This window comes from Dermatophagoides pteronyssinus, unplaced genomic scaffold (genome assembly GCF_027571235.1).
Source record: "Dermatophagoides pteronyssinus isolate colony J.1.1.1.1 unplaced genomic scaffold, Derpt_VIB-CSIC_2022.12 sq0004, whole genome shotgun sequence".
In the NCBI taxonomy this organism is placed as follows: domain Eukaryota; kingdom Metazoa; phylum Arthropoda; class Arachnida; order Sarcoptiformes; family Pyroglyphidae; genus Dermatophagoides; species Dermatophagoides pteronyssinus.
Genome location: NW_027461528.1, coordinates 2333954 through 2350569, shown reverse-complemented (window position 1 = coordinate 2350569; position 16616 = coordinate 2333954). Strand labels below are relative to the sequence as shown.

Below are 16616 nucleotides of genomic sequence, written 5' to 3'. Positions count from 1 at the left end.
CATCAGAAAAAATTTCTTGTTTAGAAAAAAAATTTAAAATTCATTATCATTCATCATTTTTCATTGAAAATGATGATAATAATTGATTGATTTAATTAAAAAAAATCATTTATTAGCTGAAAAACTAATGTTGAATATATTGTTGATTTGTGGAATTTGACCATTTACTGGTACAATTTTTTCAATATTTCCACCCACGCCACCACCATTATTATGATTATTGTTCTGATTGTTCTGGTTGTTCTGATTGTTCTTGTTGTTATGATCGTCTTTTGGATTAAAAATATTTTGCACCCAATCGATTCCTTTATTAATCCAATCCCATAAACCTTGTGCTTCAGGTGAAAAAAATTCTTCCGGTATTGTTACATTACCAACTTTAATATAATGATGTCCATCATGTTCATCAAATAATGATTGTTCATAATTTTTTTTATCTGTTAACTGTGAAAAAACCAAAACACATGCAAAAAATCTAGCAAACACGTGAATAGTTTTTTGATAAATCTAATAGTTTATTCATGATTCGCTTCTAGACACCGAATGACTTAAAAAATAGTTTAGAACAATTAAGAACAAAAGTTTGAATAGAACAAAAGTTCGAATAGAACAAAGATTTAAGTTCGGAACATCGAACTTGATTTTAGAATGTTTTTGCTTCATGACAGTTAACAATTTTTCTGATCGATTTATTTTCGAATCATTTTGTATCAAAATTGGAACATGATATTCAGGAATTTTATTTGTACCATTTTCAGTATAATTTTCCATTTCATATTTTACCGTACTACTATTATTGTTTTGAAAAGACATTTGTTTTGATCGAATCAATAACATGTTTACCATGAACAATAATTGATGATGCTAATCAAATTAAAATTTTTGTAAATAAATTTGATTAAGTTTTTTAAAAAAAAATATTTACCGTTATTTATCTTCAAAAGATTACGACCATTAACAATGGCAAAAAATGCCATCACTTCGATGATAAAAAATAAACGAATAATATTCATTTTGATTTTTTTTTGTTCTGTTTTTTCTTGTTTCAAAATCGTGAAAATTGTTTAATGCAAATTACCTTCCAATTATCATTGTTTTATATATAAGGCCAACAAACAAACAAAAATTGTTGTATAATCGCCACCCTTCACCATCCATCTAATCCATCCAGTATTATCATTTCATTTTTGTTGACAGTTGTTGTTGTTGACAGTTGTTTAATCCAAAATAATAAAATTTTGTTAATATTCTAATAATAACCATTTTTTCCCTGGAAATTTATGCAATTCAAATTATAAACAATACAATATGAAAATGGATTTAATGAAAAAAAATTTTCAATTCATTAATCGGATAAATGCTATTGTTACTAATGATAATGAATCAACCGAAACAGGAAAAAAATTGTAATATTGAAATTCCGATTACTAATAACAACAACAACAATAATAAAAATATAGGATGTTTTCTAATTTGTCGAAGATTCGAAGATTCGAATTTCATGAAGAAAATGAATTTTGTTTTTGTTGTAAAAGAACATTTGGTTTGATTATTCGGCGACAGTCAATCACTTGACTAGGAGAATGATGTGCATACTTAAACTATTGAATAATATTGGAACAGGAACCATTAATGTCCAGAAAAAGAAGAAAGGAAGGAACATAAAAAAACTTTTGGAATCATTCATCGGAAAAAAATTCATTTTAATTTTAATTTTTCATTGAATCATAATAATAATTGATTGATTTTTTGAAAATTATTTTGCTGTCAATTGAATGTTGATAACATTGTTGATTCCTGAACTATGTCCATTTCCATCACCATCACCATTATTAGGGTTGTCGTTACTGTTATTGTCGTTACTGTTATTGTCGTCGTTATTATTGTTATTATTGCTATTGTTATTGTTTTTGTTGTTGTCAGGAGTGAAAATTTTCTTAATCGCATTCCATCCTTTTTTGATCCAATCGAAAAAACCTTGTGCTTCAGGTGAGAAAAATTCTTTCGGTATTGAAAAATTTCCAACTTTGACGTAATGTTCATCATCACCAAATGATTGCCGAACATTTTTATCTGTTGATTTTTCTGTTCGATTCATTGAATTAATTGGTATCAAAATAGGAACATGATATTCAGGCTCTTTATTCAATAGATTTTCCGTAGAGATTTCATTTTTATATGACACATTTGCTTCTATCGAATGCATACCATTGTTGTGAACAATCGATGAGTCTAGTATTAGATATCGAATGAAAATTTGTATATAAATGATCATTATAAAATATATAAAATATTTACTGTTTGTCTTCAAAAGATTACGAGCATCGACAATGGTGAAAAATGCTATCACGTTGATCGCGATAAAAAATGAAACAATAATTTTCATTTTGATCTAAGACAAATTTCGTCTAAGACAAAAGTTTATTCTTGCTACTAGATTTGTCAATATGGCTGATTGAATATATTTTAGGCTAATAATCATCATACTTATATATTGATATCAAGCAAAAGAACGCTATCATCATAATCTTTATAATCCAATTAAAAAAGATTGTCATTTCTAATTAATTCCTTGGAAATTTGTGAAATCAATAAAAAACAATAAAATCATGAAATTGATTTAATTTTAATGAAAATAGATGATAACGTGTTACATATGAACCAAACAATATTCCGATATCACATACACTAATAATCTTTATAATCCAATCAAAAAATGATTGTCATTTCTAATTAATTCCTTGGAAATTTGTGAAATTCATGTAAATCAATAAAAAAGTCAATAATCAATAATCAATAATCATGATTCTTATTTATGATGATAATAACCATTTTCCACCTTATGGATTTATGAAAATAACAATTTTTTTAAACTTGACATTGATCCGATTAAATAATTGTGTTGTAATAATGTAATTTCTCTGCAAATTTCACGGCCTAACATAATTTCTTTACTGACCTTTCTATGATTTCATTTCGTGTTTATATATATTGACAAAAGAATATGATTTAAAACAGGTTGTTCATGAATTACAGTATCATTTATTATTATTTTTTAAACATTTTCATAATCATTGATTCAAATAATTGATAAGTATTATCAATTAATAATTTATTATTATTATTATTATAATCATGATATGATAATTAACATCATCATGATAATAATAATGTATTAATCATTAATTATTTTTTTTTTATTACTTTTATATCGATTGTGTTATTGATTTGGCCAAAATTTCCTTTGGTAATTTTTATATACTTTTGAATATTGAATCGTTTCGATGTTGTTGTCGGCTTTTCCGTTGTTGTTGTCGGTTTTTTCATTGTTGTTGTTGTCGTTGTCGGCTTTTGCGTTGTTGTTGTTGTTGTTGTTACAACTTTTTTATCTTTACCGGTTAGTCGATTCCATGTTTTTTTGATCCAACCCCAAAACCCTTTTGATTTGGGTGAAAGAAATTCTTCAGGTATAGTTAGATTACCGATTCCAATATAATCATATTCATCTTCAAATGTTTCATTTGATGAATGATTATAATGATTTGTAAACAATTTTCGATTAGAATCATTGATCAATATCGATGGTTTTTGATATTCCGATTTCAGAAGGTTCGATTTTGTTACTGTTTTCATCATGTCATCTATGATTGACATATTCGAAATAACTTTCTTTTCGATCGATTTTTCATCATGATTTTGGCTGACATTCGATGATACTATTATATTATATTTTTATCAACATAAAAATTTCCATTAAAATATCAATCAAATTTTTCAATCAGCCTTACCCGATAAAGCATAACAATCGATATTCGAATCAATGTTCAATGTAATGATCATTACAATGAACAATGCAACAATTTTCATTTTTAATGTTGTATGTTTCTTGTTGTTTTAATGACGATCAAAACAAGAAGAAAATTTAATTTCAATCCAATATATATTTATAAATTCCATTATCATAACAAAAAATTTCATAATAGGTACAAAGATTTTGATAATCGTTAAGAAACAGTTTAATTAGTCAATGATAATATTTTTTGAAACAATTGGGAAGGATAAAGTTATTATTACAACACAATTATTTAATCGGATCAATGTCAAGTTTAAAAAAATTGTTATTTTCATAAATCCATAAGGTGGAAAATGGTTATTATCATCATAAATAAGAATCATGATTATTGATTATTGATTATTGACTTTTTTATTGATTTACATGAATTTCACAAATTTCCAAGGAATTAATTAGAAATGACAATCATTTTTTGATTGGATTATAAAGATTATTAGTGTATGTGATATCGGAATATTGTTTGGTTCATATGTAACACGTTATCATCTATTTTCATTAAAATTAAATCAATTTCATGATTTTATTGTTTTTTATTGATTTCACAAATTTCCAAGGAATTAATTAGAAATGACAATCATTTTTTGATTGGATTATAAAGATTATTAGTGTATGTGATATCGGAATATTGTTTGGTTCATATGTAACACGTTATCATCTATTTTCATTAAAATTAAATCAATTTCATGATTTTATTGTTTTTTATTGATTTCACAAATTTCCAAGGAATTAATTAGAAATGACAATCATTTTTTGATTGGATTATAAAGATTATTAGTGTATGTGATATCGGAATATTGTTTGGTTCATATGTAACACGTTATCATCTATTTTCATTAAAATTAAATCAATTTCATGATTTTATTGTTTTTTATTGATTTCACAAATTTCCAAGGAATTAATTAGAAATGACAATCTTTTTTAATTGGATTATAAAGATTATGATGATAGCGTTCTTTTGCTTGATATCAATATATAAGTATGATGATTATTAGCCTAAAATATATTCAATCAGCCATATTGACAAATCTAGTAGCAAGAATAAACTTTTGTCTTAGACGAAATTTGTCTTAGATCAAAATGAAAATTATTGTTTCATTTTTTATCGCGATCAACGTGATAGCATTTTTCACCATTGTCGATGCTCGTAATCTTTTGAAGACAAACAGTAAATATTTTATATATTTTATAATGATCATTTATATACAAATTTTCATTCGATATCTAATACTAGACTCATCGATTGTTCACAACAATGGTATGCCTGAACATCATGTTCCTATTTCGGTACAAACCAATTCAATGAATCAAACAGAAAAATCAACAAGTAAAAATGATCGGCAATCATTGGGTGATGAGGAACATTACGTCAAAGTTGGTAATTTTTCAATACCGAAAGAATTTTTCTCACCTGAATCACAAGGTTTTATGGATCTTATCCTAAAAGGATTTGGTATTCTTAATAAATTTCTTGATCCAGACGAAAATAAGGGAAGTGGTGGAAATAATCAAAGTCCAGTAATCACCAATATTATCAACATTAGTTTATCAACGAATGATTTTCCAAAAAAAATTAATCAATTATCATAATTTTGATGAAAATTGAAAATCAAAATGAATTTCAAATAAAAGAATAAACTTTAATTTCTACCAAACATCTGATTGAATTTTGCCTATTAATTTATCATTATCAATTCATGCCGAAATACTAAAGCCATAAACATTTCTAAAAGATTTATCATTTTCGATTAACTGTATTTCCTGTATTAACTGTATGCATTAGCGCGTTTTATCCATATATAGATCATAGAATTATTTCATTTTTTTCTATCTTCATCATCTAAATAATTTAATTAATTAATTCGATAATAATAATCATGTTTCGGTTGGTTTTTCCTTTGAAAATTTGTGCAATTCGAATTATTAATCAATAATAAACAATACAATATAAAAATGGATTTAATGAAAAAAAATTTTCAATTTATTAATCGAATAAATGCGATTATTGACTAATGATGATGATGATGAATCAATCGAAACAGGAAAAAAGTTGTAATATTGAAATTTCGATTACTAATAATAACAACAACAATAATCGCATAGATGAAAATAGCCGACAAGATAATAATTGTTGTATATGTTTTGGTAATATAATCAATATGGCCATTATAAATGATTGTCAACATTCATTTTGTTGGGATTGTATTAATGAATGGATTCGTATGAATCATAAAAAATGTCCATTATGTCGTCGTTGGATACAATTTATACAATATAATATACGTTCAACAAATGATTATGATTTAAAACAGGTTGTACATGAATTACAGGAACATTTATTATTTTTTCGTAATCATCAAAATCATCATTGATTAAGTTATTAATCTTTTTTATTTTTTTGTTTGTTAATAAATAAATTTTTATTTGAAATTTTTATAAATGAATCGAGAAAACAAAACAAATCAAATTCAAAAACAAAAACATTCATTCATTCATTGAATGATTTATGTGGTATTAAATCACAATAATCGATTGGTACACATCTACCATTACCACCATTTGCATCATAACCAAGACGAATAAAACCGGTACGACAAAAACAACCAGCTACACACATTTTAACACATGAACGATCTAAAATATTATGATTCAAACATGTATCCGGACATTTTGTACCACATTCTTTCCATTCTTCATTATCATTACATTTTTCTAAATAGAGAGAAATTTTAAAAAAAATTAACGATAATTAAGATAATTTAATTCGTTCCAAAAACTTACGATCAGAATCGGCCATTGTAATGGCAACAAATAAGGTAAAAATCAAGATGGCTACGATTTTCATGTTCATTTTTTTTTTTGGATGTTTTCGTTGTTGTTGTGAGAATGATTAAACAAAACAAAATTGTAACACAGAATGAAATCCTGATTGAAATTTACCTTATTTTATATATATTTGATTTAAAATCAAATTGATAGGAGACAGACAAGTGTTTTGTTATTTAATTAACACTTACCACCCATATCGAATAATATTTACCAAAAAAAAAATTGAGTTCATCAAATATATGTTACCAAGGTATTTTTTTTTTTATTTAATCACATCTCTTGATTGTTCTAATTTTTTTTCCGCAAAAGAAATTTACCTACAAGTGTTGTTTTTTTTTTTAATTGGTTGATTGTGTCGACCAAAATTCATATTAGGAACAAGGAAAAAATTAATCGATGTCAATATCAAAAACAACAAGAAAAACAATTTAATTAATCAACAAGATTATTTAATTATCGATAATTAAAAGAAAAAACAATTATAAAAAGATAAAGTTTTACATCAAGATTATTTAATCATATCAATGTCAAGTTTTCATCAATCCATGAGGGGGTATAAAAGAAAAATTCTAATTTTTTTTTTCTTTGATTACAATTGCAATCGATTTTTGTGTTTCTTTCATTGAGTATAACTTAATGGATTAATATGATAAATATCACTGCTGTTGGTATCCGATGTTGTTGTTGTTGTTGTTGTTGATTGTTTCACATAGGAAAATCCTTTCCAACCTTTAGCTACTTTTAATTGATGTATTTTGATTAAATGTCTTGATAGATTATTACCACGATTATATTGTTTCGTACAAAGATGACAAGCGAATATAATTTGTTCATTTAAATGTTTCATACGATAATGACGATTCAAAACAAAAAAACTAGTAAATTTTTGTCCACAATTTTGACATTGATTTTTTTTCTCTTTTTTATGTGATTCAATATGTCGTTGTAAAAAACGACGAGTTTTAAATGGTTGTTGACAGAATTGACATTGAAAATCATATGTATTACTATGACGAAATAATATATGTTCTTTAAGATGTGAACGATGAAAAGCCGAATATGAACAATATGGACAGGAATGTTTTTTTGTATGTTTATTTTCATGTTCACGTAGTAATGATGCTGTATGAAAAGATTTCGTACAATAATTACATTGAAATTCTCGTTCAGAATTTTTTATCGATTCATTCGATATTTGATTTGTCGATGATGTTGATTCAAATTGTAATTGTATAACATTATTCGATTGATTGGTTGTAATTATTTTATCATCATCATTATTGTTATCGGATTGATGATTAATCTGTTGTTGTTGTTGATTATTATTATTATTGTTAGCAAAATTCACCAATAAAATTGATTCATTCGTTTTATCGTTATTATCAATTAATGATGATGTTGTTGTTGATCCATTTGTAGTTGTTGATGTAGTTTTTAGATTAATATTATGTGGTAATCGTATAACAATTGATGATTGATGATTAACATCTTCATCAATAGTAAGAATACGTTCATCATCATCTTCCATACAATCAACATTGACAAATTTATCACCATTATTATTACATATTACTGATGATGATGATGATGGTTGATTTGTAAATCCTGTTGGTGTTTCCTGTCGATAACAATGATTAATAAAAGCAATACGTGTAGCAAACACTTCACCACAAATTGGACATGCAGCCGATTTTCGTTGTGTATGTGAATTTAAATGCATTTTTAGATGAGATTTTTTTTTGAATGATGCCTGACAATTTAACCATTGACAACGAGCAAAACGTACTTTTTTTAATTTTTCCTTTGAAATCATTGGTATTGTTACATCTTCAATGGCATGATATTCAACATGTTGAAAAAATGTTTCAGCATCAATAAATTCGGCATTACAATCACGCCAACCACAAATAAATTGTTGATATGTTTCAATAATAACATTACGTGATGGATTTTTTATATAACATATTAATCGTGGTATAGTAATATTCATTATCTGTTGACCAACATTCATCAATTGATTATGAAAACCATGTAAACTAAGATGTAATTGAAAATGACCAATATCAATATATTCATTATCTTCATAACAACCTTGCCATTTACATTTTTGTTTATCATCAATATTTGACCAATATGTTGGTACATGTATTTGATTAATATGTTGTAGATAAAGTGATCGATCATGAAATTTTTGATTACAATCAATCCATTCACATGTCATTTCAATATTTTTTCGTATATATTTTGGTATATTATAACGTAATTCTTTTTCCATTTCTTTTTGGGTTGTTCGCGAAATTGTCAGTGTATAATGATTACGGAATAATATTTTATCACTTTTTTGTAAGGCTTTTTGAACATCATCTTCACTTTCAACACAAACATAGGCATTCATTTTTATTTGTTCATTTGAAACATTGGATGGAATTATTCGTACACCACCATTACGAATAATTTGTATATCAATTGTGGACAAAAATGAACGTATCTCATCAATGTTTATATCATTTGGTAGATTACCAATGACAATCATTGATTTAGTAGAATTTATAGACATTATTAGAAAAATATTGAATAGAAAAGAATAGAAATAAAAGATACAATTTTAAAACAAGAACAAATTGGATCGAATTCGAAACGAAAAAAAAAGATACAAACAAATAAAAGAATCGATTGTATCGATTATAGTCGACACTCTTTTCGATTAATTTTTTTTTAACGGCGGCGTTCTTTCGCTCTTTTCCTTATTTTACGTATTGAAAATGTTGAATGTGTTTTTGGCTCATTGTTTGGCTCACTCGATTTCCATTTGTTGTTTTTTTCGCTTTTTTTACAATTTATTTTCCAATCCCAAACAAAAATAACAATCATCATTGAATCGAATCTAATTTTTTTCACGTAATCTATTCTTCAAAGTTTTTGGAACTGAAAAAGATTTTCACTTTATTATAATCAACAACAAATATATACGGATAAAGGGGGAATTGTTTCGATCGGGTAATGTTTCATTTAGATAATCATTTTCAAAATAACGGAATTAATATACAGAACGATTGGACAAAGAAAAAGGATACAGGATTTTGAAAATTAATAAATTAATAAAAAGCAAAAGAATTTCGAACAACTTTTTTCTCAATCAATCAATCAACGTTTTGTTTTTGTGTGTTTTTTTTTCTTCAATTTCGTGATGAAATTTATAAATGTTTTCTTTTTTTTTCAAAATCATTTTCGGAACATTAATTTTTGATTGACATCTGTATCATCCCCGGATACTATAATTAAACATTGGCAAGAAGATTTTTTTCAATTTTTTTTCTATCGAATCAAAATACGATCATCGGAAAATATATAGTTTTAAATCGAACATTTTTATACATTTCGACAACAACAGAAACAAAGAAAAAAAATTCCCTTAATTGATTCCCAAATAAGGCAAATATTGTAATAATTTTTTGTTTTGGTTTGTTGGAAAATATCAGAATATATAAACAGGAGAGAAGGTAACATTCGAAACGATTTCGTACGGTTTTGGATTCTTTGATTTTCCCATAATTATTGGCAAAACGAAATTTTTTTTTTGAAAATAACAAGGATTTCAAAAACACAATGATGTTTTGATGAGAAAAAAACTTTGGATCTTCAAATTCAGTCAATCAAATCAATCAGTTTTTGTGTGTTGTGTGTCAATCTTAATTTAACAAACGCCAAATCTAACAAACCATTGAAAAAAACAATAATAATTTTTCCAAATTTGTAAAAAAAATAATTTTAATCATACATTCAGACACATTAGGGATACATTTTTTTGATTTTATTTTTATTTATTTATTTATTTTTTTTGTTTTGTTGAAAAAGAAATATCATATTTTATTCAATTGAAATTTTTTTTACAGGAAAACGAAGATTTTCTGTTTCTTTTTTTCGGTTTATTTACGAGGAAGGGAGAACATAGAACAAAAAGACAAAAAATGTCGATTATAATACGATTACAGAATCTACCATTGGAAGCAAATTCATTGGATATACGAAGATTTTTTCAAGGTTTACAAATACCGGATGGTGGTGTACATATTGTTGGTGGTGAAAATGGTGATGCATTTATTGCATTTGCAAATGATGAAGATGCTAGACAAGCAATGGAACGTAATGGAAATTTAATAAAAGGTTCAAGAATAAAATTATTATTAAGTTCAAGAAATGAAATGCAACGTGTTATTGATGCTGCACGTAATCAAACAATATCGATATTACCATCATCAACAAAAACGACAATGAATCCAAATGCTGCTGCTCCAGCTGCTTCTGTTGTTCCAACAAATATACCGGTACAACAATCTTCACCGCAAAAATTACCACCACCATCATCATCATCAATACAGCCACAACAATATCCAACACATCCGATTGGTAATTATCCCACTACACAATATCCGCCAGCAGTACAAATTCAACCATCATTAGCATCATCAACAAATCCAGTTGCTACAAGTGGATATTATCCTGGTGGTGTTGGTCCATCACAAACAGTTAGATATCCGCCACCACCACCTCAATCATCATCACAAACGCAGCCACAATCGCAACCAACACCAAATGATTATCAACGTAGTGGTCCTAACGTTGCTTATGGTCATCGACAAAATGATCGTCAAGAATTACAATATCGTGGACGTAGTCGTAGCCGTAGCCGTAGTCCACCAACAAATCGTACTGGTTCGGATATTCATCCATCAATGAATCAACGTTATTCAGATATGAATAAAAATACAATGCAAACTGGATTGATACGATCATTACAACCATCAGTGTCATCATCAACATCACAGATATCACCATCATCATCAACACAAATACATTCATCGAATTTTGTTCCACAAACAAGTGGAAATAATATGGATATACGTTATACAAATTATCCACAGCCATCACAACAACAACAACAGCAAGAATCAAGAGAATATCAATCACAACAATCATTTGGTGGATCACAATATCGACCGATGCCAGGTGCATCAAATATTAATAACAATACAATGATGGATGGTAGTTTAGGTGGTGGTGGTGGTGATCGAGGAATTGTAGGAGGAACAGGAATAGGACAACAAGGAATAACAATACAAGGAGGAGGAGTTGTAGGTGGAGGATGGAATAATAATGATAATAATAATTATCGTCAAACATCTGTCATATCGAATGATTTTAATAACCGAAAAATGGATTCGATTCATCAACTACCGCAACAACAACAATCACAACCTTTATCATCTGCATATGGTCAGCCATCAACAATGCCGATGATGCCACACCAATCTCAGCAGCAGCAACAACAACAATTGATTCGGCCACCAACTTCACAGCAACAACAACCACCACCACAACAAATGTTTACATTACAATTGAATGATCTACCATTCAATGTAAAATCATTAGATTTGATAAAATTTTTTCAACCATTATATCTTGATGAAGATAATATCAAAATATTTTATGATTCAAAAGGATTTCCAACTGGTATTGCATTGGTACGTTTTGGTTCACCAAAAGAATGGGAACAAGCATTAACATTTAATAATCGTTATATGGGTGATCGACGTATACAAGTACAACCATTAGATGATTTAGGTAATAATAATAATAATAATAATAGTAATATTGGTCAAAATTCATCAACAATCATCAATAATAATAATAATAATGGTCCATTGCTTCAACAACCACCACCACCACCATTAATAGCAAATCCTCCGCCATCAAATTCATCAGCATCAACGACAATTGGACAACAACGTAAAAATACATTACCTCCACCACAATCAGATCCATATCGATCATCATTGGATAATTATCCAACATATAGAAATTCACCGGAAGAAATTGGCTCATTTGGTCGTGGTCCACCACCACCATCATCATCATCATCATTACAACAATCTTCATCACAATTTAATGGTGGTATGGGTCCACCACCACCATCATCATCGTCATCACAATCATCATCATCATCGTCTCATCATCATAATAGTTCAAATCATCATCATCATCATCATCATCGTGGTAAATATCAACCACGTTGTAAGGATAATGCTTTATTTATGAAAGGATTACCATTCGCAAATTGTACAACAAAAGATGTTGCACATTTCTTTGATCCGATCAAATTATTTCATATTGAAATTGAATTTGATAGCCGTAATAAACCAACTGGTAATGCTTATGTTGAATTTCATGATCGTCAAGATGTTGATCATGCAATGAATTATAATATGAGAAATATGGGACATCGATATATTGAATTAATACCATGGATATTATATGAAAAATTTGGACCAACTTATCATCTGCCAAGTGCACCACCACCGCCAAAATTTATGCGTGGTAATAATAGTGGTGGTAGCCGAGGAGGTGGACCACCACCACCACCACCGCCGTCATATGGCGGAAGTGGTGGTGGCAATCATCATCATCATCAAGGTCCATTTACACATTGTGTATTGGTTCGTGGTCTTGGAAAACATGTTAGCACACCGGATTTGAAACAATTTTTTGCTAAATCTAATATCGATACTTATGCTGTACATATAATGTTAACAACAGATAAAATGAATGCTGGTGAAGCATTTGTTGAATTTTTAACTAAAGAAGATCAAAATCGTGCATTAGATATGAGTGGTGCACGTTTAGCTGGTGAACGTGTTAATATTCGTCCGGTAGCATATGAAGTTGTTCGAGCAAGTGTTCCACCACCAAGAGGACCACCATCAGCATCAGGAATACCTTCATTACCACCAAATAAATCACATGGAGGAAAATATCGTCGTGGTGGACCAGGTCCAAGAGGAGGAAATAATAATAATGGTCAATCGGCACCGATATTCGATAAATCATCAATATTATTAATGAAAAATATTTCATTTAAAACAAATATTGATGATTTATGTAGATTTTTTGATGATTATCATATAACACCGAATCGAATAAAAATTCGTCCATCAACATCAAATGATTCATCATCATCATCATCATTGAATGATCCTAACAATTTGGATGGACAAGAAGCACAAATTCAATTTCATTCACGTTTAGATGCTGAACATGCTATTCGTACATTGGATAAACAATATTTACATGATCGTAAAATTTATCTAACATTTTTATGAAAAAGAGAGAGAGAATAGAGATGAAACAAATTAATTTTCTTTTTTCCTTTTTTTTCTATTAATTATTTAAATATCTGTATTTCTTTTCCATCATTATCATCCATTTTTATTTGATTTTGGAAATTTACAAACAACATTGAACAACAACAACAACAACAAAAATTTTGTCAATTTTTTTCAAATTATGATGTTTCTTTTTTTTACATTTTTCCCTCTCTCTATCTCTCACTCTATCCATTTGTTTCTCATAAATTTTCATTTTTGTTTCGATAAAATTATTAATAAAAAAATGAATAAAAACAAGAATTTTGATTCGGCAAAATATGAATAAATTTTATTTTGAAAAAAAAGTGAAATTTACTGCAAAGAAAATTATTATTTGAAGGTAGATGTGAAATCAACGAATATGTGCTGAAATCAAAAAGAAAAATGAACTAATATTAATGAAAACATTAACGGATAAACTTGAACTAATAACAATATCATGTATCAATGTAAAACCAAATGATCGTTCGATTGGTGTACCAAACTGGATAAATAATATTCAGATAGAAAAACAAAAGGTGATCATTATAATGAAGAATGAAAAAAATACAAAACAAACCTTGATCAAATTTTTCGATGTAACAATATTACGTTTTAAATAGAAAAAATTAAGACATTGTTGTTTGATAGTAAAAAATTTTCTATCTTCATATTCAAGCATCGATGAACTATACATAAAAATAATTAACATTGTTGTTACACCGGTTGTTATTTGTAAAATAACTAATGTTATTGCTGGTGCTAATTTTGTATAAACAACAACCGATATAAGATATGTTGCTTGTAAACTAAGATCAATAAATATTGTTGTTACAAATCGTCTTAATTGTTTACTTGCCGAATAAATTTCCTGTCGTAATTTACCATATAAACGATTAATACGATAAATTTCAACATTAATTTGTCTAAATAATATTCTTTGATTGATTAATTGTTGTTGATCATCCAATTGATTATATTGTTGAAAATTTTTTTGTAAACGTATTAAACGTTTTTTTAGATTACGTTGTCGTAAACGAAAATAATATTGTAATAATGATACAAATATTGGTCCAAAATATTGAGCTAATTTTTTTTTAATTTAGTTGTTATTTAAATTATAAATAAATAATAATAATTTTGTAATTTTTAAATACATTACCTACAGATAGATACCAAAGATTAACATGTACAATAATAAACCATATAATTGTCCAAAACATTGAAATTTTATATGCTTCAAGTTCAATGATTATTGGTATAAAACCAAATGGATTTACTAATTCAATAATTAATGCAAATGTTCGTACAATTGAAAAAATACGTTCACGTAATTGTTTAAATCGTTTGAATTCATCATCATCCAAATAATGATTATTATTTTCATTTAAACGTAATATACGTAAAAATTGAAATTTTTTTGCCCTTGTTGGTAAACAATAAAACATCATAATAACAACAGAAAATGCAGCAATAGTCCATGCTGTAAGAAAATATTCACGTCCTTCAGATGGATTAAATCTTTCAAATGTACCGATAAATGCAAATTTTCGAAAATAATCTGGTTTGATTACATAAAGACCAGCACCAATTGTTTGTATTGTTGACATTAAACCAGGTAATATTACATTCCAAAATGATCGTTTTATTTGTCGATTATCATTAAAATCAATTTGATCATAATCAATTTGTTCCCAATCATATTTATGCGAAGACTGATGTCGTTGCTTTTGTTGTTGTTGTTGTTTTGGTCTATGAAATTGACGAATATAATCATCATAATGATAAAAATAATAAAAATGATTATTAAAATTTCGATAATATTTATTATGCATCAATCGTTTCCATAATTTTGTTTCCAAATCTAAAATATAATTCATTTTTTCAGAAGAATATCATTTTTTTTCGTTCTGCAAACACAAAAAAAAATGATTAAAACAAAATAACCACAAAAACCTAACCGATCACCATCATTATATACAGAAGAGAAAATTTTCTTTTCATCAAAAAAAGAAATTCAACAGAAATTGTCATTTTGAAAGAAGAAGAATAATAATTATGATTATGGACTGAAAAAATTGGAAAATTCATGTTGTTTTGAATTTCTCTGTAATGGTCACGCAATTTCGCAAACACACACAAATTTCGAAGAAAATTTTGTTTTGTTTTGATTTGTTTTTTTTTAATGAAATGAAATTTATTCATTATCATTGAGTTTAAATAATAATTTTTTTCCTCCTGTTGCTGTTTTGCTTCTTTATTACGCAGCTGGATAAAATGTTAAAAGTTAAAGGATAATTTAAAAAAGAAAAGAAACTTTTTTTTATGAATAAAAAATCAATTATTCCTTTGGAATTGTAATAAGTCGTATAATGGCGTAAAACTTTAATTGAAACAAAGGGAAATTTTTCAGAATAAAAAAATACGAAATTAATTTCATTTTTGTTTTGATATGAATAAATTTTATTTTTCCATTGAAAAAATGAATAAAACAAAAATTATAAATGGCTTGTTTTTGTTTTGTTTGAGAAATTAAATTATAGTTGAATAATTACCTTGTAATAAAGCTGTCAAATAGCTCATTATGAAGAATAGAGGAATAACGACAATCTAAAAGATCACGCAAGATGTGACAGGAAATCATATCATTATCATTATTCATATTGAGTTTTTCCATGGAACAAAAAAATAAAGTCAAGTGCATTTCATTTATTTACCGAATTAATAAAAATCAATAATTTTTTTGCGCCAATTCA

The 16616-nt window shown here is 27.1% G+C and overlaps 8 protein-coding genes and 1 long non-coding RNA gene across 9 annotated transcripts; 3 read left to right on the top strand and 6 right to left on the bottom strand.

The window, feature by feature from the left end:
- Positions 1-29: 29 nt before the first annotated feature.
- LOC113798566 (uncharacterized) lies at positions 30-1241 on the bottom strand. Its single transcript, XR_012846158.1, has 2 exons — positions 926-1241; positions 30-864 (listed from the first exon to the last, which is right to left on the bottom strand). It is a non-coding gene; the product is annotated as an uncharacterized LOC113798566 (long non-coding RNA).
- Positions 1242-1682: 441 nt separating this feature from the next.
- On the bottom strand, positions 1683-2480 carry LOC113798553 (uncharacterized). Its single transcript, XM_027349109.2, has 2 exons — positions 2299-2480; positions 1683-2232 (listed from the first exon to the last, which is right to left on the bottom strand). Exons 1-2 carry the CDS (start codon positions 2384-2386, stop codon positions 1757-1759), a joined length of 564 nt encoding a protein of 187 aa, XP_027204910.2. The 5' UTR covers positions 2387-2480; the 3' UTR covers positions 1683-1756.
- Positions 2481-3019: 539 nt separating this feature from the next.
- On the bottom strand, positions 3020-3939 carry LOC113798556 (uncharacterized). Its single transcript, XM_027349113.2, has 2 exons — positions 3789-3939; positions 3020-3716 (listed from the first exon to the last, which is right to left on the bottom strand). Exons 1-2 carry the CDS (start codon positions 3865-3867, stop codon positions 3187-3189), a joined length of 609 nt encoding a protein of 202 aa, XP_027204914.1. The 5' UTR covers positions 3868-3939; the 3' UTR covers positions 3020-3186.
- Positions 3940-4837: 898 nt separating this feature from the next.
- Positions 4838-5505, top strand: LOC113798555 (uncharacterized). The gene is made up of 2 exons (XM_027349111.2): positions 4838-5018; positions 5085-5505. Exons 1-2 carry the CDS (start codon positions 4931-4933, stop codon positions 5438-5440), a joined length of 444 nt encoding a protein of 147 aa, XP_027204912.2. The 5' UTR covers positions 4838-4930; the 3' UTR covers positions 5441-5505.
- Positions 5506-5853: 348 nt separating this feature from the next.
- On the top strand, positions 5854-6773 carry LOC113798665 (putative RING finger protein C32D5.10). Its single transcript, XM_027349227.2, has one exon. It carries the CDS (start codon positions 5863-5865, stop codon positions 6220-6222), a length of 360 nt encoding a protein of 119 aa, XP_027205028.2. The 5' UTR covers positions 5854-5862; the 3' UTR covers positions 6223-6773.
- On the bottom strand, positions 6223-6793 carry LOC113798568 (chymotrypsin-elastase inhibitor ixodidin-like). The gene is made up of 2 exons (XM_027349125.2): positions 6632-6793; positions 6223-6562 (listed from the first exon to the last, which is right to left on the bottom strand). Exons 1-2 carry the CDS (start codon positions 6699-6701, stop codon positions 6339-6341), a joined length of 294 nt encoding a protein of 97 aa, XP_027204926.1. The 5' UTR covers positions 6702-6793; the 3' UTR covers positions 6223-6338.
- Positions 6794-7084: 291 nt separating this feature from the next.
- LOC113798693 (histone H4 transcription factor-like) lies at positions 7085-9351 on the bottom strand. Its single transcript, XM_027349259.2, has one exon. The coding sequence runs from the start codon at positions 9234-9236 to the stop codon at positions 7299-7301; it is 1938 nt and encodes a 645-aa protein (XP_027205060.2). The 5' UTR covers positions 9237-9351; the 3' UTR covers positions 7085-7298.
- A 110-nt stretch (positions 9352-9461) lies between these two features.
- LOC113798672 (uncharacterized) lies at positions 9462-14158 on the top strand. Its single transcript, XM_027349236.2, has 2 exons — positions 9462-9676; positions 10573-14158. The coding sequence occupies exon 2, from the start codon at positions 10648-10650 to the stop codon at positions 13834-13836; it is 3189 nt and encodes a 1062-aa protein (XP_027205037.2). The 5' UTR covers positions 9462-9676; positions 10573-10647; the 3' UTR covers positions 13837-14158.
- Positions 14153-15810, bottom strand: LOC113798664 (uncharacterized). The gene is made up of 3 exons (XM_027349226.2): positions 15023-15810; positions 14441-14946; positions 14153-14365 (listed from the first exon to the last, which is right to left on the bottom strand). The coding sequence occupies exons 1-3, from the start codon at positions 15738-15740 to the stop codon at positions 14234-14236; spliced, it is 1356 nt and encodes a 451-aa protein (XP_027205027.2). The 5' UTR covers positions 15741-15810; the 3' UTR covers positions 14153-14233.
- Between the last annotated feature and the right edge of the window lie 806 nt (positions 15811-16616).